General features: G+C 41.7%; 1 protein-coding gene across 5 annotated transcripts in view; it reads left to right on the top strand.

The window, feature by feature from the left end:
• LOC110530536 (potassium voltage-gated channel subfamily H member 1-like) overlaps positions 1 to 22,702 on the top strand; it is a 93,536-nt gene that overhangs the window by 48,658 nt on the left and 22,176 nt on the right. For all 5 annotated transcript variants that reach the window (XM_036986897.1, XM_036986898.1, XM_036986900.1 and 2 more), the window contains 2 exons: positions 150 to 402; positions 7,510 to 7,706. In XM_036986897.1, the coding sequence (XP_036842792.1) occupies positions 150 to 402; positions 7,510 to 7,706 (450 nt within the window). The remainder of the gene's footprint in view (positions 1 to 149; positions 403 to 7,509; positions 7,707 to 22,702) is intronic.

Raw genomic sequence — 22,702 nt, forward strand, 5'->3', positions numbered from 1 at the left:
GAATATTTCACAATAAAGATTTTCAAGTAATATATCTAAACGCTATCATGGCTGCCAGTCAGAAACTACTGGTTCACCAAAGACCATGAGTTTGGAAGGTGATACAATTAGGTTATTTAACTCTTATCCCTCTGCTCTCCCTGTCCCAGGTATTGCAGATATGCCCTAAGGACATGAGGGCAGATATCTGCGTCCACCTCAACAGGAAAGTCTTCAAAGAACACCCTGCATTCAGGTTGGCCAGTGACGGGTGCCTGCGTGCCCTGGCCATGGAGTTCCAGACTATCCACTGTGCCCCTGGCGACCTCATCTACCATGCCGGGGAGAGTGTTGACAGCCTCTGTTTCGTGGTGTCAGGATCCCTGGAGGTCATCCAAGATGATGAGGTGGTGGCCATCTTGGGTGAGTAGTTTTCTATTATACATTATGACGATGTAGGATTACATGGTGGCCATCTTGGGTGAGTAGTTTTCTATTATACAGTATGACGATGTAGGATTACATGGTGGCCATCTTGGGTGAGTAGTTGTGTATTATACAGTATGACGATGTAGGATTACATGGTGGCCATCTTGGGTGAGTAGTTGTGTATTATACAGTATGACGATGTAGGATTACATGGTGGCCATCTTGGGTGCTTTGCTGCTGTCTATTGTATAGGATGGTTTGCGGCTATTTTGAGTGAGTTGCTGTCCATGGACCAGTGCTTAAGTTGAGCCGGTGCACATCGGTACCGTGGTGTTCATCGCTACCTTGTGTGAAAGGAGCTATAGTCTAATCCCAAAGACAGTCCCTGTAGAGACGTTACCAGGGTGTTAATGTGGGAGTGGAGAGTGAAGGCTACATAGTTAAATGTTGAGTGGCTGTAAATCACACCTTGTTATTGATCTGAGTGATGGATTCTTTGTTATTTCTCGTATTATGTTTTGGTTGTTCTCCATGGTGTGTGTGTGTGTGTGTGTGTGTGTGTGTGTGTGTGTGTGTCGGCGGATGTGTGTGAGTGCATATACAGACCCAATAGACTGTTGCTGGGCAAACAGCCAACATTGCCAGGCAAACATACACACCAACATAATAAAACATGGTAAACAGTAAAAATGCAACACCATCTCCCTGGGCCTACTAACAAACAGTAGCTGTGGTTATTTTCTATTGTGTTGCTGACCTGGTTAGTTCATGTTGATTGAACCCTGGGTGATGAATTAGCTACTGCTGTAAATTCTCATTAAACTAATGGCAGCTGCTATACAGAATCATTGCTGCACCAGCTGCTGAATGTAGGTCTACGTAGCACCGTGATCATTCTATTAACTAATTAACTCTAGTTGGTTACCTCATTCGCTCTTGGTTTGTCAGAAGGGGGTAGATCAGCTTTAATGTTGCAGATAGGTTGTAGCTTCCATCAATGTAGATAGGTTGTAGCTTCCATCAATGTAATTGTTTGCATCAATTCCAATCCCCCATATATATATATATATATATATATATATATATATATATATATATATATATATATATATATATATATATATATATATATATATATATATATATATATATATAAATATAACAACAAAGCTTAGGCTTCTACTTCCAGTTTATACATACTATATACATTTTATGGACACAGTCTATTTTACAATAGTTATATTTTGTTTGTTTTAACTCCTGTCCTTCCTCTACCCTCAACTTCTCCCATCTATTTCTGATGTCATTCTGGTTTGATTTCTATTTGTAATATCTGTCAAACTTTGCTCTTTCACAAAAGTTCTGAAGTTATGTACGTTTTACGGACACAGTATGTTTTACATGAGTAATCTTGTTACTAGTTGTTATTAGTCCCAACCTTCAGCACAATTCAACCTCCAATCTATCTCTTAAAACCATCCAGATTGGATTTCTATTTACCATATATTTTTCTACTTTGCTGTGATGTTTCACAAGATCTTTTTAGAACGACCATGCAGTTGATTCACATTTCCACAGCTGCGGAGAACAATGATAGTTTTACTAGAATTGACTCTAGCTGTTTTGCTGTTCCATTTTTGCCTCTCTATCACTGCCTTGGTTTGTTTTAGGCTGTAAGACATGAAAGCCTTGTTTTTTTATTCAATCCAATCTGATTATGCTGACAAACTCATCAACTCCAAACCCATCGCAAATGATATGTTAGATTTGTTAGTTCCAAAGTTTGAGTGTGAATTTACATTGTTAGGACTGACTACCAGCAACCGACAAACTATAAGTAAGTAAGGAGCCTTGGCTTGTGTGAGCCAGAACAACTCATAGGAGCAGGATCTCCTGTTTCTGTAGCGTGAGGCAGCGTGATGTACAAGTACCCCCCTGGACAGGACGCTGGTCTACCGCTGGGCCCTACCCCCAATCTATCTCCTTAATGCTGAGTGCCAAGCAGAGACGCATCAGGTTCCATTTTTACTGTCTTTAGTATAACTCTGCCGGGAATCGAGCTCCCAATCTTCTGATCTCAGGGCAGAGACTCTAGCCACAAGGCCACTGAGTTAGTTCAAACTACTATCATACTGTTTTGCATGGGGCCATACACACACCCAGGTACGCTTTGTAATTCAATGTTGGCCGTGTATTTGATGGTTGTTGGCCGTGTATTTGATGGTTGTTGGCCGTGTATTTGATGGATGTTGGCCGTGTATTTGATGGTTGTTGGCAGTGTATTTGATGGTTGTTGGCCGTGTATTTGATGGATGTTGGCCGTGTATTTGATGGATGTTGGCCGTTGTTGGCCGTGTATTTGATGGATGTTGCCAGCTTTTCAACATTGTACCGTAAGGCTGAGGCAGATGTCCGCTTTAATTAGGAAGAGACAGATAGCGTGTATTTGATGGATGTTGGCCGTGTATTTGATGGATGTTGGCCATGTTTTTGATGGATGTTGGCCGTGTTTTTGATGGATGTTGGCCGTGTTTTTGATGTATGTTGGCCGTGTTTTTGATGGATGTTGGCCGTGTTTTTGATGGATGTTGGCCGTGTATTTGATGGATGTTGGCCGTGTATTTGATGGATGTTGGCCGTGTTTTTGATGGATGTTGGCCGTTGTTGGCCATGTATTTGATGGATGTTGGCCGTGTTTTTGATGGATGTTGGCAGCTTTCCAATAACTGTACCGTAAAGCAGCTTTCTTGAGGAAACATTTACTTACTATGACAGTGATATGTGGTTGTCTCACTTAGCTATCCTATGATGAATGCACTAACTGTAAGTCGCTCTGGATAAGAGTGTCTGCTAAATGACTAATGTAAATGTCAGCTTTAATTACAAAGAGACTGATATAAACAGCTCTCATTTCTGGATGCATACACTGTGTGTGTGTGTGTGTGTGTGTGTGTGTGTGTGTGTGTGTGTGTGTGTGTGTGTGTGTGTGTGTGTGAGGGAGGGAGAGATTAGTAGTCTAGATGAGTAGATCAACTAAAATCTAGCAGGTTGGTGTTCTGTGTTGTGCTGTTCTGTTTTGTTCTAGCTTGTGTTATACTGGGCTGTGTTGTGCTGTTCTGTTTTGTTCTAGCTTGTGTTATACTGGGCTGTGTTGTGCTGTTCTGTTTTGTTCTAGCTTGTGTTATACTGGGCTGTGTTGTGTTGATCTGAGCGGTGCTGTACTGTGCTGAGCGTTACTGTGCTACGTTCTTACTTTGTGCTGTGCTAGTCAGAGCTTCTCTGGAGAGTAGGAGATGATCCTGACTTAAATAATAAGAATAATTCTATCACCATAGATTATCCGCTACACCATAATGACTGTTTTTCAGTCAATTAACTTCTATTGGGATTTCTTTGCAGTATGGTGATTAGCAAAGTGACTGATGGGATAGATTTCCTGTTTCTTTTCCCAAATGAATATAGAATATTTTTATGTGTTTGATTACGAGAAGACGTGTGTGTGTGTGTGTGTGTGTGTGTGTGTGTGTGTGTGTGTGTGTGCGCGCCAGAACTAGGTTCAAATACATGTGTATTTGGGTATTTTGTTACTTAAATACTTTTTTGTGTATTTGGGTGTTTCCAAATACATTCCAAAATTCAACTACTTGTTTTTTCAAATAAAGGTTATCTGAATACTTGTTTTCAAATGTATTGTTGAAAAGTAATTGAAATACCTGAAATAGTATTTGAACCAAGGTCTGGTGCGTGTGAATGTGTAAATTGAATGCATGTCTTGTGCAATTGCATGAAATCTTGTGAGTTCCAAGTAGGAAAACATCATTAAGTAATATAATGAATCATCTTGTTATATTTTGCAGTGACAGCATCAAACATTTTCCCGTTCACTTTCAATCATTCAACAAAGATATCAAAACCCTTTTTAATATTGTAGTTTAATCATTTCAATTATTGTCAGTTCATAGACAGCTGTACTGTTAGGTATTGTTGTGAAATGTCTTCTCTTTTTAATAAGCTCATCCATTTTAAATGCAATTTTACAGAATCACAAATAGGATCCTCTCAGAAGCCAGACCCAATGATCAGAACAAATGTATATAGTGTCTGTGAATGCTTTGTCAATTCACTGAACATTGAAATGATTCACATCAACACGTTTTATATTTCAGCCAGTAAGATTGAAACACTTCAGCGAGCAGGCCTTTCTAATCGACCTGGCCGGGGAATCCTGGAAGGATATTGACCTCATCCCGTCAGTAGAGGATGCCTGGATATTTTTTTAAAATGCCTTCCTAACCATCTTAAATAAACATGCCCCATTCAAGAAATTTAGAACCAGGAACAGATATAGCCCTTGGTTCTCCCCAGACCTGACTGCCCTTAACCAACACAAAAACATCCTATGGCGTTCTGCATTAGCATCGAACAGCCCCCGTGATATGCAGCTGTTCAGGGAAGCTAGAAACCATTATACACAGGCAGTTAGAAAAGCCAAGGCTAGCTTTTTCAAGCAGAAATTTGCTTCTTGCAACACTAACTCAAAAAAGTTCTGGGACACTGTAAAGTCCATGGAGAATAAGAACACCTCCTCCCAGCTGCCCACTGCACTGAAGATAGGAAACACTGTCACCACTGATAAATCCACCATAATTGAAAATTTCAATAAGCATTTTTCTACTGCTGGCCATGCTTTCCACCTGGCTACTCCTACCCCTGTCAACAGCACTGCACCCCCAACAGCAACTCGCCCAAGCCTTCCCCATTTCTCCTTCTCCCAAATCCATTCAGCTGATGTTCTGAAAGAGCTGCAAAATCTGGACCCCTACAAATCAGCCGGGCTAGACAATCTGGACCCTTTCTTTCTAAAATTATCTGCCGAAATTGTTGCCACCCCTATTACTAGCCTGTTCAACCTCTCTTTCGTGTCGTCTGAGATTCCCAAAGATTGGAAAGCAGCTGCGGTCATCCCCCTCTTCAAAGGGGGGGACACTCTTGACCCAAACTGCTACAGACCTATATCTATCCTACCATGCCTTTCTAAGGTCTTCGAAAGCCAAGTCAACAAACAGATTACCGACCATTTTGAATCTCACCATACCTTCTCTGCTATGCAATCTGGTTTCAGAGCTGGTCATGGGTGCACCTCAGCCACGCTCAAGGTCCTAAACGATATCTTAACCGCCATCGATAAGAAACATTACTGTGCAGCCGTATTCATTGATCTGGCCAAGGCTTTCGACTCTGTCAATCACCACATCCTCATCGGCAGACTCAACAGCCTTGGTTTCTCAAATGATTGCCTCGCCTGGTTCACCAACTACTTCTCTGATAGAGTTCAGTGTGTCAAATCGGAGGGTCTGTTGTCTGGACCTCTGGCAGTCTCTATGGGGGTGCCACAGGGTTCAATTCTTGGACCGACTCTCTTCTCTGTATACATCAATGAGGTCGCTCTTGCTGCTGGTGAGTCTCTGATCCACCTCTACGCAGACGACACCATTCTGTATACTTCTGGCCCTTCTTTGGACACTGTGTTAACAACCCTCCAGGCAAGCTTCAATGCCATACAACTCTCCTTCCGTGGCCTCCAATTGCTCTTAAATACAAGTAAAACTAAATGCATGCTCTTCAACCGATCGCTACCTGCACCTACCCGCCTGTCCAACATCACTACACTGGACGGCTCTGACTTAGAATACGTGGATAACTACAAATACTTAGGTGTCTGGTTAGACTGTAAACTCTCCTTCCAGACCCATATCAAACATCTCCAATCCAAAGTTAAATCTAGAATTGGCTTCCTATTTCGCAACAAAGCATCCTTCACTCATGCTGCCAAACATACCCTTGTAAAACTGACCATCCTACCAATCCTCGACTTTGGCGATGTAATTTACAAAATAGCCTCCAATACCCTACTCAACAAATTGGATGCAGTCTATCACAGTGCAATCCGTTTTGTCACCAAAGCCCCATATACTACCCACCATTGCGACCTGTACGCTCTCGTTGGCTGGCCCTCGCTTCATACTCGTCGCCAAACCCACTGGCTCCATGTCATCTACAAGACCCTGCTAGGTAAAGTCCCCCCTTATCTCAGCTCGCTGGTCACCATAGCATCTCCCACCTGTAGCACACGCTCCAGCAGGTATATCTCTCTAGTCACCCCCAAAACCAATTCTTTCTTTGGCCGCCTCTCTTTCCAGTTCTCTGCTGCCAATGACTGGAACGAACTACAAAAATCTCTGAAACTGGAAACACTTATCTCCCTCACTAGCTTTAAGCACCAACTGTCAGAGCAGCTCACAGATTACTGCACCTGTACATAGCCCACCTATAATTTAGCCCTATCAACTACCTCTTTCCCAACTGTATTTAATTTATTTATTTATTTTGCTCCTTTGCACCCCATTATTTTTATTTCTACTTTGCACATTCTTCCATTGCAAAACTACCATTCCAGTGTTTTACTTGCTATATTGTATTTACCTTGCCACCAAGGCCTTTTTTGCCTTTACCTCCCTTCTCACCTCATTTGCTCACATTGTATATAGACTTGTTTATACTTTATTATTGACTGTATGTTTGTTTTACTCCATGTGTAACTCTGTGTTGTTGTATCTGTCGAACTGCTTTGCTTTATCTTGGCCAGGTCGCAATTGTAAATGAGAACTTGTTCTCAACTTGCCTACCTGGTTAAATAAAGGTAAAATAAATAAAATAAATAAATAAAAGATTAATGGGTTCAAACAGGCTTTCGTTGCTGTGACTGACAGGGTTCGAACCAAAACACTTTGTTATCCTGCTGAGCCAAAGCCTAGGCATTAACTATGGGAGCAAACGTTCGTCTTCACATCTCCGGCATAGTCACTGGGATAAACTAACTATTGTTATGTCTCAGAAGTAAATGGGTAAATACTCAGTTGTAAACCGGGTATTTTAGCTGCTTTCTCTCATTCTCTGCAGGTAAAAAAAAAGATTTCGGAAATCTTTCTAAAGTATTAAAAAAAGTAATTCATAAGTAAATCTCAGATGGAAAATCTGTTACATTTAAGAAGTAATATCTTAATCGGTTCTCTCTCTCTCTCTCTCTCTCTCTCTCTGCAGGTAAGGGGGATGTGTTTGGGGATGTGTTCTGGAAGGAGGTGACCCTGGCCCAGGCGTGTGCCAACGTGCGTGCCCTGACCTACTGTGACCTCCACGTCATCAAACGAGACGCCCTGCAGAAGGTTCTGGAGTTCTACACGGCCTTCTCTAACCACTTCTCACGGAACCTGCTGCTCACCTACAACCTGCGGAAGAGGGTCAGTGTAACTTATTGGACCATCCACTTATTTTCTAGCCTCATAGAACCAGCCTAATAGCTGTTCACCAGACTCGTTCATCTAAGTGATCAGGCTGGTTCACCAGGCCACTCTTCTTCCTCCCTGCCTATCAAACTCATCTTCTCTTCATCTTCTCATATCAGTTGTTATTTTATCTTCCTTGTCTCCTTTGCCTGTCTTTCATGTCTATCTCGCTCTATATATATATATATATTTCTCTCTGTTCTCCCTTCTCATCATCCGCACAGGGCATCTAAGGCCAGGATTGAAATCAGATCAGCGGTAACCCACAGTGACCGACAAATGGATAGCCTATCATTGCTTTTGTTTAGAATGTGTCAGAGGTTTAAATGCATTAGAGTGGTCAAATCCAGAAGAGGCTCCTCCTATTGCGAACATTGCCATAGTCACATTAGTAGAAATCCCTGTTAAATGCAGCACTGGAATGTATGCTTTAATCTACACCTCGATTAGGCTGATATAAATCTGTATTATTTTTGTTTAAATGCAACTTTCACAATTTTCGTAATCTCCAGCACCACCTCAACATCAACATGTGAAAATGGCACATTTTTATGTTTCATACTAAAAAAGATACAGGAAGATAAGTGTTTCCAATGACATCATCGGTGTGCGTTGTGTGATTTTCAACCAATTATGAGTTGGCATTGCCTGGTAATTGTCTACTAATTGGTTGAGGATGTCATTGGAAACACTTATCTTCCTCTATCTTTTTTATTACAAAACATAGAAACGTGCCATTTTCACATATGTTCATGGGGTGGTGCTGGAGATGAATGTGAATTAGATTTTTTTTTAAATTTCCCTTTAAATATTTTAAATTTGACTGTCATTATTTCTATATAGCCTACACGTTCTTGTTCTGAACTTCTAACGTGGGTGAGACACAGTGCATTCAGAAAGTTTTCAGACCCCTTGACTTTTTCCACATTTTGTTACGTTACAGCCTAATTCTAAAATGGATTAAATAAAAATTTTCCCAATCATCAATCTACACATAATACCCCATATTGACAAAGCAAGAAATGTTTGCAAATTTGTAAAATAAAAAAATAAAAACAGAAATATCACATTTACATAAGTATTCAGACCCTTTACTCAGTACTTTGTTGAAGCACCTTTGGCAGTGATTACAGCCTTGAGTCTCTTGGGTATGACGCAACAAGCTTGGCACGCCTGTATTTGAGGAGTTTCTCCCATTCTTCTCTGCAGATCCTCTCAAGCTCTGTCAGGTTGGATGGGGAGCGACGCTGAAAAGCTATTTTCAGGTCTTTTCAGAGATGTTCAAGTCCAGGCTCTGGCTGAGCCACTCAAGGACATTGAGACTTGTCCCAAAGCCACTCCTGCATTGTCTTGGCTGTGTGCTTAGGGTTGTTGTCCTGTTGGAAGGTGAACCTTCCGTCACCTCTGACGTCCTGAGTGCTCTGGAGCAGGTTTTCATAAAGAATCTCTCTGTACTTTTCTCCGTTCATCTTTCTCTCGATCCTGACTAGTCTCCCAGTCCCTGCCACTGAAAACCAATAATCGGCATCGGTATCGGCATTGAAAAATCATAACCAGTCGACCTCTAGTTCCAAACGTCTTCCATTTAAGAATGATGGAGGCCGCTGTGTTCCTGGGGACAGATTCCTGTCTCAGAGCTCTACGGACAATTCCTTCGACCTCATGGCTTGGTTTTTGCTCTGACATGCACTGTCAACTGTGGGACCTTATATAGACAGGTGTGTGCCTTTCCAAATAATTTCCAATCAATTGATTTTATCACAGGTGGACTCCAATCAAGTTGTTGAAACATCTCAAGGATGATCAATGGAAACAGGATGCACCTGAGCTCAATTTCGATTCTCATAGCAAAGGATCTGAATACTTTTGTAAATATGGTATTTCTGTTTTTTATTTTTAATACATTTGCACAAAAACATTTTAAACATTTTAGAATAAGGCTGGTATGTAACAAGGGGTCTGAATACTTCCAGAATGCACTAAGGATAGGTGTGGTTTCGTGACAAGGGCCACTTGGTGTCTTTCATATATATCTCTTATTTTAATTTTATTTATAATTTAATATTTTGTTCTTGTCTATAATGTTTTGTACTTTGTCATGTACTTGTACGTTTTATGTGGAATCCAGGGAGAGTAACTTCTGCGTGTGCAGTAGCTGATGGGGATCCTTATAAACTAAATCGTAAGAGCAGCCGCCCTCTAATTTAACAGCTCCTACGTAGTTACACCGTAGACACCAACTAAACAAATGCAATATATGCTATGCTATGTTTTTCAGGCTAACCCGAGTAACCACTGATCTAATGAATCCTGACCTAAGCTTCTAATCTAATCACTATCATCTCATTGTAACAATCAGAGAAAAGTCAATAGCAGATTACAACTTGGTATTTTGAAGTCCATATCACTTTTATAATAGCAGTATCAGCATAAACTCTTTGATTATCAGTTATAGACGAAATTCATGCCGATCAACTTCTAGATGATTTTTCTTTGGAATGAATTAATCATTAAGGGGTAATTCTGAGATCTTAGATGATAGATTGTATGATGGTGGATCAGATCAGATGAGATCAGATGTACAAAGCTTACTTATGATGGTATTGTGACAGGATGTACCAGGGCTGCAGCAGAGGTGTGTCTGTCTGTGTCCTACTCTGCACTGTGATGTGTGATCTTCTCTCTGAGCATGATGTGAGAGCTTTGATATTTGGTATTTTATTAAGATCCCCATTAGCTGTTGCGATAGCAGCAGCTACTCTTCCTGAGGTCCACACAAAACATGAAACATGACGTAATACAGGACATTAATAGACAAGAACAGCTCAAGGACAGTACTACGTACATTTTAAACGCCTACCTACAGTATCAATGCATAGAGTATCTATGTCAAATAGGGGAGAGGCGTTGTGCCGTGAGATGTTGCTTATCTGTTTTTTGAAACCAGGTTTGCTGTTCATTTGAACAATATGAGATGGAACGGAGTTCCATGCAATCATAGTACTGTGTTTTCTTGAATTTGTTATGGATTTGGGTACTGAAAAGACCCCTGGTGGCATGTCTGGTGGAGTGTGTGTCAGTGCTGTGTGTAAGCGACTATGCAAACTATTTTGATTTTTCAACACATTTAATGTTTCTTATAAAAATAAGTGATTGCAGTCAGACTCTCCTCAACTCATAGCCAAGATAAACTGGCATGCATAGTATTTATATTAGCCCTCTGATTACAGTGAAGAGCAAGATGTGCCGCTCTATTCTGGGCCAGCTGCAGCTTAACTAGGTACTTCTTTGCAGCACTTGACCATATGACTGGAAAATAATCAAGATAAGATCAAACTAGAGCCTGCAGGACTTGCTTTGTGGAGTGTGGTGTCAAAAAAGCAGACCATCTTCACAACCACTGAATCAATATGTTTTGACCATGACAGTTAAAAATCCAATGAAACACAAAGTAATTAAGTCTCCTCAAGTTGCTCAACAGCTGATGTTACTTTGTGAACTGAGCGCAGGCTCACCACTTAACCACAGCTGTGTGCTGTACTGTGGGAAAGATAGCTTACTCATCGCTGCAAAACGCTGGCTATCAAGGCGCTCTTGGACCTCAGCCTGGCATGGCTCAATCAATACACCAGTGACTGATTTAGGGGAGCGGGAGAGAGGGAAAGGGAGGAAGGGAGAAATTAAAAGGTTGTAAGAACCATTTGGATAGTTGGAAATGTGTGCAGATTATTTACAAATATTCTCATTTTATAATTTTCACTACTACATTTCTAGATGATAATGTTGATGATAATGATACATGCCTGTGATTAAATCTTTGTTCACGTAAGACTTAAATGTTGCAAATTCAATCAAAAAGCCAAAAAGACATGTTTACGTCGATAAGGTATGGCGAAAACAATGTTAACTCAACACAGTTCTGCCTGATGAGCTGGATAGATGCTTGAACTACAGTACCAGTCAAAAGTTTGGACACATCTACTCATTCAAGGGTTTTCTTTATTTTTACTATTTTCTACATTGTAGAATAATAGTCTAGACATTAAAATTATGAAATAACACATATGGAATCATGTAGTAACCCAAAAAATGTTAAATAAATGTAACGGTTTTCTAGGTGCGAAGGAGAGTCGGACCAAAATGCAGCGTTTAGATTACCATCCATGTTTAATAACACAACGTAAACACGAATCAATACAAAAACTACAAAACAATAAACGTAACGAAAACCGAAACAGCCTCATTCTCGTGCTCATTAACACGGACATAAGGACACTAAGGACAATCACCCACGACAAACTCAAAGAATATGGCTGCCTAAATATGGTTCCCAATCAGAGACAACGATAAACACCTGCCTCTGATTGAGAACCACTTCAGACAGCCATAGACTTAACTAGAACACCCCACTAGCTACAATCCCCATATATACACACCACATACAAAAACCCATGCCACACCCTGGCCTGACCAAATAAATAAAGATAAACACAAAATACTTCGACCAGGGCGTGACAATAAATCAAAATATATTTATATTCTTTAAAGTAGCCACCCTTTGCCTTGATGACATTCTTTGCATTCTCTCAACCAGCTTCATTAGGTAGTCACCTGGAATGCTCTTTCAACAGTCTTGAAGGATTTCCCACATATGCTGAGCACTTGTTGGTTGTTTTTCCAACTCATCCCAAACCATCTCAGTTGGGTTGATGTCTGGTGATTGTGGAGGCTAGGTCATCTGATGCAGAAGGAACTGGATCGTCTCGCTGTGGTTCCCTGACACATGTAGGTTGATGGGGGTGGTATTGTGGGTGACCCGGCCTATAGAGTTCCCGTCCAGTGCTCTAACATCCATGGGAATAGAGAGGGGGTGGTATTGTGGGTGACCCGGCCTATAGAGTTCCCGTCCAGTGCTCTAACATCCATGGGAATAGAGAGGGGCTGAGTGGGGATATCCATAGCGGAAGCAAGGGTAGCGTCCATAAAGCTCTCAACAGCCCCAGAGTCAATGAGTATCCGGAGAGATTTCGATTGGTTCCCCCAAAGCAACATGGCATGAAAAGGGATGCGAGTAAAGGGAGAGGAAAGTTCTCCGTATGACCCATCAGAGTACTCGCTCCTACCGGTGAGCCTGGTCTTTTAGTGGACAGGACGGGCAAGTGAAGTCGAATCTCCTCTCCTTCCTTCGTTCTCGTAGTCGCCCATCGATTCGAATGGTCAAGGCGATGAGCAAGTCGAGATCCGTCGGTAGTTCCCGGCCTGAAAACTTGTCCTTTACTTCCTCCGATACTCCGTGCAGGAACATGTTGATTGCTTCTGGGTTCCAGGCACTCTCAGCTGCTAATGTGCGAAAATCCACTGCGTAGTCTGCCACACTACAGTAGTCTTGACGTAGCTGGAGAGTTTATAGCTGGGGAGTTTTTATTTCTAGTACAGGGTCAGGCAAACAACAGGTCAAGGGCAGGCAGAGGTCAGTAATCCAGAAAGGGTGCAACAGGGACAGAACGGCAGGCAGTCTCAGGGCAGGCAGGGTTCAATAATCCAGAGAGGTGTGGCAAGGGACAGAACGGCAGGCAGTCTCAGGGTCAGGGCAGGCAGGGTTCAATAATCCAGAGAGGCGTGGCAAGGTATAGAACGGCAGGCAGGCTCAGGGTCAAAGCAGGCAGAAAGGTCAAAACCGGGAAAGACTAGAAAACAAGAACAGACAGGAGCAAGGGGACGAACGCTGATAGGTATCACGAAACAAAACAAACTGGCAAAAGACAAACATAGAGCAAAGGTATAAATATACTGGGGATAATGCAGAAGATGGGCGACACCTGGAGGAGGGTGGAGACGAGCACAAAGATGGGTGAAACAGATCAGGGTGTGACAGAATAAGTAGGCGTGTCCAAACTTTGGACTGGTACTGTACATTGATGCAAACTGCCTGATCAGCAGACTAATGTCTAGGAAATGCTGTGTCTTTGTAAGCCATACATCAGCATAACATTTTAGTGTAAATATTCCTCTACGTTATGTGTTTGATATATTGATTGATGGAACAATCTACAGAATACCCTACAATTGGAACGCATTGGTGCCTTTCAGGCAATTCAGATTGTTGGAGGATCTCTTCATTGACGAGTGTGTTTTTTTAATGATTGTGTTTTTTTTTTTTTTTGTTATTTATTTATTTATTTTCTGCTCCTTGTAATGTAATTCTGTGTAATTTTGGTGGGGTCTGAATGCAGTTCTCCCTCGAAAAATAAACATTGGTCTCAATGGGACTCTCTCTCCCTGCCTAAAGAAAGGTTAACAAAAAATATTATGGAAGAGTCAGTCAGACAAAAAGTGTAGTTGGTGTTATTCAATTTAAATGAAGGAAAACTGGTGGCACAATGTAATCATAATGGTAAAAAATATAAACAATTATTAAGCTGCCATATTAGTTGATTTAGAATACATTTAAATAAACAAAACATTTTGAAAAGTGTTTTCCAAAATGCCATGGCCAAATACCACTGCAATTCATGAATGACCCAGCTACAACCAAACATGCAATGTGTTTAATTTACTTAAGGACAAGTTTGTAAGCTACAGTCACAATGCAAACACGCAATACTGAATTGCAAGCAGGTGTTGTAGCTACATATAGTTTAGAATACATATAATGTACTGAAATCACAGGATAAGGGACTCACTCATGGGGAAGGCAGTACACAGACTTAAGTATTAATAACAATAGTTATGATAAATATCGTTATTTTCCAATATGCTCAAAGCACTTTACATTGTGTAGGGGAAACTCATCCCATTTCATCTACTGCCACAACACATCAGTCAACAACACGTACTTCAGCTGGCTAGCTCTGCACTATCAGTGTAAAACCATGCTGAGATTACAGTGTTTGTGTGTCTGTGATAGAGTGCATGCGTGTGGATGTGTGTGTACATTCGTTCGTGCATCTGTGCGACCGCGCATAAGACTTGATTCTGCTGTAAATGACCTCCGCATGTGAGTCAATGCAGATAAGACAACCATACACAGACAATGGGATGCTGCAGCTATCTATGGCAGTGGAGATTGCTGAGAGTAGGATGGCTCATAATGATGCCATTCCATTTGCTCTGTTCCAGCCATTATTATCAGCCATCCTCCCCTCAGCAGCCTTCACTGATTTACGGTGTCCATTTGCGACCATCCGGCCTCTCCGAGGGCTCAGGTGGGATAGGAGATAATCAATCTGTTCTTGCACTCCATAGCTATAACTCTCTGTAACAGGACACAGATCCAGAGGAGACACCAATGGGGGCTCTACCCCTGTAACGTGGCCCCCTGAGAATTCCACAAATTAATCTATGTCAAAAGTAATGCCAGGTCAATTAGGTCCCTAGAGTGGCGCTGTAATGAGGATTGGTATTGACTTGACGGGGTCCATGATGTTATCTGACAGATCTGTTGATCATCTGTCTCTTGTTTACTAGTTATTATGATCGCTACCATGTCTTTCAAGGTAGGTTTACAGGCCTTTGAGGTGTGCGTGTGTGTGTGTGTGTGTGTGTGTGTGTGTGTGTGTGTGTGTGTGTGTGTGTGTGTGTGTGTGTGTGTGTGTGTGTGTGTGTGTGTGTGTGTGTGTGTGTGTGTGTGTGTGTGTGTGTGTGTGTGTGTGGTGTAAAGGGTGAGTGATTGCATAGCAATGTAACAGAGGTTAGAAAAGGTTACTTGGCACGCTTCACCCGGTTCTCTCTCAGGAGCCAATCAGTGAGCAGATTGAGTGGAATGTCCTTTTGATTGGTCACATAATGCAGCACCACTGACTGTGATGACCCATCCTGCGCCAGTTGAGCTAAATCCATTACTAACATACCTAACATACCTAACAAAACCTCCAAACACCACTCAGTTTTAAATCCACTGACAACATAGATCCATGTTCCGTCTGAAGCTGCCATGACCAGTTTACGCCATAGTGGCCCCTGAGATGCCAAACACCATTGGGGGAAAGTGGTGCATGGGCCACGTTTGTTTTAGAGATTAGCTGAGATTGTAAAACTCAAGGTCTCTAGAGCTTACCTCATCTGCTTTGGTGAAACCCAATACTTTGATGACCCTGGAATGTTTTGGTTCCAGAATGTATTAGCTTACCTGAGGCTTCCTCCACACAGCTAGCGCTTACCGTAGCACTGAGTGAAGTGTCGGGGGACTTCCCTCGCTTACTGATGTCATTCATATGGTATTTTGGGGCGGCAGGTAGCCTAGTGGTTAGAGTGTTGGGCCAGAAACTGAAAGGTTACTAGATCGAATCCCCGAGCTGACAAGGTAAAAATCTGTCGTTCTGCCCCTGAACAAGGCAGTTAATCCACTGTTTCTAGGCTGTCATTGTAAATAAGAATTTGATCTTAACTGACTTGCCTAGTTAAATAAATATATAGTGCTCCCTCTCCTGTGTGTATTTGTGTGCTGACTTATTACAACTCTTATCCTGGATGCAGATTGTTGTTTCAATATATTGAGTATAGTAGACTTTTTAGAATGTATGTGATCTGCTTCAACACAAAGCAGTAAACTGGGAATTCACAGCAGCCGAATGCTTGGAGAATTGAAGAGTGGACCATTAAGGCAGGTAGCTTTAGTTTGGTTTCCTGGTGCTGCTCATTGCTGCTAATTCAATAGCCTTAGTATAAATTCAAAAGCCAGCCACTACAGACAATTGATAACATGGACTATAAATCAGTCAGATCTAAAAAGAAAGAAAGAACAGACTGACTGCACTTAGTTGGCCAGTTGTATCCATAGAGAACTATTTAGTATTTCTATCTCAATCTATGAACAGTATTGTGCTATTTAGACTTACTAGGAAGATTTGGTGCATTGGGTTGTGTCTGTCCACAGTAAATGCTACAGTACCGATGAACCCTGGCAGGCTGAACTTACCCCTCAGACCCAGACTTGGCCTCACCCTTCCTCCTCCTCATCCCCTCCTCCTCACTCGTCTGTCCATTCCTGCCTCATCAGCACCAAAATCTGCTGAGCCTATGCCCTGATCTCTGCTGATCTCATCCTTTCTGCTCACTAAACATCCCAAGAGCGACCACCTTACCCTTCAAAGGACCTTACCCTACCAAGGAAATCTGTAAAACAAAGTTTGCCGCCTCTGTGACCTGTAAAACAAAGTTTACTTTCTCTGTTGTTAACAGAGCTTTTCCTACGAGGGCAGTGTAATGAGCTTACAAAAGCCCGCCATTTGTCAGCAAAACGTCCTCTCATCCATATGAAACACCACTATGTGGATTGAGACTTTAGACATGATCCCAAGGAAATGAAAGGATGGCAGATAAGAAGCTACAGAAAGGAAGAGGGAGGATAGAGCATTAGAGAAGGGAAATAGGGAAGACTGGAATGGATAGAAGAGTTGCTGTATGAGAAACCGTGGTGGGCTGCTGTTTTATTGCTTCCTCAGAATTAAGGAGTGGGCCTTTTTAAAGAGTGGCAAAGTGCTATAGAGGAAGAGAATTGGGAGAACAAGGGGAAGACTGGAATGGAGACTTGCTGTAGATGGGAGTGAAGGGGAAGGATTTGAGTGGCTAGAACATGTTGATTCTGAGTTGTAGTGACAGTCTCTGTCTCCCACCATCTGCAGCAGTGTGTTTAATGGCTGGTCTCCGGGCAGATTTATAGACCTTAACAAAACTCGGGTGATTTATTGAGACAGACCTCCTCCTTCCTAACAACATCAATCTCACCTAGGAGCTAGGGTTGTACAGACATATCAGAAACATGTCTTCTACCAGACCATTTCCTGTCCATGGGCGCGGCAGGGACAGAAGAGCATTTACAGAATGGTGCATGCTGGGTAATGGGAGTTAGAGGACAGAGTAGTGAGAGAAGATATCACACATCATGAAAACAAATGTTTAATATATAATAATACTACAATAATATAGTAATATGTATCTTCATGGGATACTACTTTAGTAGAGTAGAATGTCTGACTTTGTGAGAGTAGGAAAACGTTATATGGTAATAATACAGTGGCTTACGAGAGTGTTCACCCCCTTGGCATTTTTCCTATTTTGTTGCCTTACAACCTGTAATTTAAATATATTTTTGGGGGGGTTTGTATCATTTGATTTACACAACATGCCTACCACTTTGAAGATGCAAAATATTTTTTCCATGAAACAAACAAGAAATAAGACCAAAAAAACAGAACTTGAACGTGCATAACTATACTTTCTAGAGCCACCCTTTGTAGCAATTACAGCTGCAAGTCTCTTGGGGTATGTCTCTATAAGCTTGGCACATCTAGCCACTGGGATTTTTGCCCATTCTTCAAGGCAAAACTGCTCCAGCTCCTTCAAGTTGGATGGGTTCCGCTGGTGTACAGGAATATTTAAGTCATACCACAGATTCTCAATTGTATTGAGGTCTGGGCTTTGACTAGACCATTCCAAGACATGTACATGTTTCCCCTTAAACCACTCAAGTGTTGCTTTAGCAGTATGCTTAGAGTCATTGTCCTGCTGGAAGCTGAACCTCCGTCCCAGTCTCAAATCTCTGGAAGACTGAAATAGGTTTCCCTCAAGAATTTCCCTGTATTTAGCGCCATCCATCATTCATTCAAATCTGACCAGTTTCCCAGTCCCTGTCGTTGAAAAACATCCCCATAGCATGATGCTGCCACCACCATGCTTCACTGTGGGGATGGTGTTCTCGTGGTGATGAGAGGTGTTGGGTTTGCGCCAGGCATAGAGTTTTCCTTGATGGCCAAAAAGCTAAATATTAGTTTCATCTGACCAGAGTACCTTCTTCCATATGTTTGGGAAGTCTCCCACATGCCTTTTGCCAAACATGCCAGACGTGTTTGGTTATTTTTTTCTTTAAGCAAAGGCTTTTTTCTGGCCACTATTCCGTAAAGCCCAGCTCTATGAAGTGTACGGCTTAAAGTGGTCCTATGGACAGATACTCAGGGTTATCTTTGGTCTCTTTGTTGCCTCTCTGATTAACCCTCCTTGCCTGGTCCATGAGTTTTGGTGTGCGGCCCTCTTTTGGCAGGTTTGTTGTGAAGCCAATTTTTTAATAATGGATTTAATGGTGCTCCGTGGGATGTTCAAAGTTTCTGATATTTTTTTATAACCCAACCCTGATCTGTACTTCTCCTGTACACCTGTTTGGAGAGCTCCTTGGTCTTCATAGTTCCACTTGCTTGGTGGTGCCCCTTGCTTAGTGGTGTTGCAAACTCTGGGGCCTTTCAAAACAGATTTGTGAATATATACTGAGATCACGTGACACTTAGATTGCACACAGGTGGACTTTATTTAACTAATTATGTGACTTCTGAAGGTAATTGGTTGCACCAGATCTTATTTAGGGGCTTCATAGACAAGGGGTTGAATACACCATTTTTTAAAACTTCACCAATTTGGACTATTTTGTGTCTGTCCATTACGTGAAATCCAAATAAAAATACATTTAAATTACAGGTTGTAATGCAACAAAATAGGGAAAACACCAAGAGGGGTGAATACTTTTGCAAGGCACTGTACTGATCACCTTAGATTTCTCAGCTACATTAGAATGTGGCAAGGGTCAGCAAAGGATTCATGTTTTTTTCCAGGGCTGTGCAGTCTAACGGAAAAATACCATTACCATTGAAAGATGTTAGTTGTGACAATTACAGTTGCATAAGCCACACCAGTGTATTTTATGCAACCCAGGTTTGTGGGGCGACCATTAAATCCGAGACGCGTGATTAATTTTAATCAAAGTGGATGATGATGAATAATCTGTCATTATATCATATGGTTATGGGTGTGTGCGTGACCTGTATGAGCAATGATGAGCATATGTTAAACGCTCAGCGTTGTCCTCTGGCATAAGGGCTATTCATCACCAACCTGTTGTGTCATTGATTGGAGAGACAACCAGCAGCAGCATCCAATTCCTCAGAGATATGTTACTAATTATGAGAAATAACTGTTGTTATATGGAAAAATGTATTGGAAGACAGTAACGCTGGCATGCACACACATTTCCTGTATTATGAGTGCTTGATTTTATTTACAATGTTTCAGGACATAATCAAATCAAATTGTATTTGTCACATGCGCCTAATACAACAGGTACCTTACAGTGGAATGCTTACTTACAAGCCCTTAACCAACAATGCAGTTCAAGAAATAGAGTTAAGAAAATATTGACTAAACTAAAGTGTTTTTAAATTTTTATTTAAAAAAAAAATTAAAACGATTACAACCATATTATAACCTGCGCCCACGAATTGAAATGCCACCAATGGAACTGAGGCATATTTGTTCGACATCGTTCCAAAATGTTGCATCCTGCTGAACGCGCGTCAGATTTGCCGGATGGGGGCTGATGTAATCATTGTGATAGAACCAAGAAAATGCATAATAGTATAGCATTGCTCTATTATATAGTCAGGTGAAATCAGTTGAAAATGTCAGACTATTTATAATGATAGAGCTAATGTTATTAATGGATTCCAAATTGCAGTTCGGAATGCTCTTAAGCTGACAAATTGTAACACACTTCAACAATCAGAGAGGTAATATTTAGCATTTTACATAATATAACAAAGTACATTACAGTTGCGTGAGAGCATTTTGCATTTCCACATAATATTATAAATACGTTATATTACATCAGTTACCACTTATTCATTGTAAAATTCTTTATTTTGAATCTTTCTGAGAGAGAGAGAATTTAAGAGAGAGTTTTAGCTTATACAGCACCTTTCTCTGACCCAAAGTTAAGGACTTATTTAATGGAGAGAAAGAAAAAAAATGCAGAAATTCATAAATAGCCCATAAAAACTGAAATATGACATTTACATAAGCCTTTTACTGAGGAGTGGCTTCTGCCTGGCCACTCCACCATAATGGCCTGATTGGTGGAGTGCTGCAGAGATTGTTGTTCTTCTGGAAGGTTCTCCCATCTCCACAGAGGAACTCTGGAACTCTGTCAGAGTGACCATGGGGTTCTTGGTCACCTCCCTGACCAAGGCCCTTCTCCCCTGATTGCTGTTTGGACGGGCGGCCAGCTCTAGGAAGAGTCTTGGTGGTCCCAAACTTCTTCCGTTTAAGAACGGTGGAGGCCAATTGTTCTTTGGGACCTTCAATGCTGCAGAAATGTGTTGGTACCCTTTCCCAGATCTGTGCCTCGACACAATCCTGTCTCTAAGCTCTACGTACAATTCCTTCGATCTCATGGTTTGGTTTTTTCTCTGACATGCACTATCAACTATGTAAAAAGGTGTGTGCCTTTCCAAATCATGTCCAATGAATTGAATTTACCACAGGTGGACTCTAATAAAGTTGTATAAACATCTCAAGGATGATCAATGGAAACAGGATGCACCTGAGCTTAATGTCGAGTCTCATAGCAAACGGTCTGAATATAATGTAAATAAGCCTGTTGTTTTATTTTTAATACATTTGCAAAAATTACTAAAACCGTGTTTTTTGCTTTGTCATTATGGGGTATTGTGTGTAGATTGATGAGCGTTAACAAAAGGGGAAGGGGTCTGAATACTTTCCGAATGCAGTGTATCTAATATTCTGAGAAATGTATTGAATTATAGAGAGTTGGGAAGGAGCTGTGTGAGTGAACAGGAGTGTGAGGCTCCACATGAGGTAAACTACCAGGGTGGCAGATAATCCTGTGTGTGTGTGTGTGTGTGTGTGTGTGTGTGTGTGTGCGTGTGTGTGTGTGGGGGGGGGGGGCAGGCTATGGAGGAGGAGGATGACTTCAATAACGGTTCAATGCAGGAAGCATTTTACAATCAGCAGCAGTGTTCTGGGCAAAGGGAACGGAATGAGGGGACTAAAAAGGATGGCAGTATGTGAACATCGATCTTGGTCCACTGTCACAGTTATAGTGAAAATGAATTAATCGTAGTAATGAAAAGTACACCCTTCCACGATTAGGGTGGTGGATGAAATTTACGGTTGCAATATTGTCACCTAGCCATCCTCCCCAGTGGGCAAAACTGGTTGCATCAACATCATTGCAACCCGATTTCAACCTATAAATGGATTGCAATGACATTCAACCAGATTTAAAAATGAAAGGAGGGCCGCACACTCCATGAGCTCAGATGCTTTAATACCATCGTTTAGGCAGCCAATCTGTCTTCATCAGGGTATAGTAACTGGTTGTAATGACATCAATTCAAATTAAAAAAGCAAGTCGAACACTCGTCTCTCCTTGATGTGGATTGATGTCATTCAACCCGCTTTGCCCGCTGGGTTCCTCCTCTTATTTAACCATAGTTTGGACTTCTGCTCTTGTGAATGGCAGATTTATGTTCTGTTCTGCCTTTGGGGAAATCAAAGGACCACATTTTAAATGACGTGGACAACATGTCACTATAAAGACAGCTTAATGACGAAGTGTTGGTGTGAAATATCACAGAAGCAGAGTTTTGACTTCTGTGCGAGTGGACTCCTAAATGGCACGCTATTCCCAATATAGTGCACTACTTCTGACCAGGGCCCATAGAGCTATAGGGAATATGGTACCATTTGGGACGCCGGCTGTGTAAGATACAGAGGACATTTGAGAGGATCAGTTGTGCAGTCGATCGCAAAGGCACACACTCTGCCACTGCCTTCCCTTGCCCTCATTCTAATGCTAGCGCTAATCCCATGTTGGTCCAGGCAGGAACACTCAGCATCTTCATTCTCGCCTCAGCATCTTCAACGCGGGCTTGGAGTGCTATATTCTTCTTCGGTTCTTCGTCTGTCCTCACTGGAGAACCCTTTTTAGTTCCAGGTAGAACCCTTTTTGGGTTCCATGTGGAAAGGGTTCTACTTGGAACCAAAAAGGGTTCTTTAAAGGGTTCTCCTATGTGGACAGCCTTGTAACCCTTTTAGGTTCTAGATGGAACCTCTAAGAGTGTAGCATATGGAGCGGGTGGGTTTCTGGTGATGGGAGTGGTCATTTC

Source organism: Oncorhynchus mykiss, chromosome 1 (genome assembly GCF_013265735.2).
Source record: "Oncorhynchus mykiss isolate Arlee chromosome 1, USDA_OmykA_1.1, whole genome shotgun sequence".
Taxonomy (NCBI): domain Eukaryota; kingdom Metazoa; phylum Chordata; class Actinopteri; order Salmoniformes; family Salmonidae; genus Oncorhynchus; species Oncorhynchus mykiss.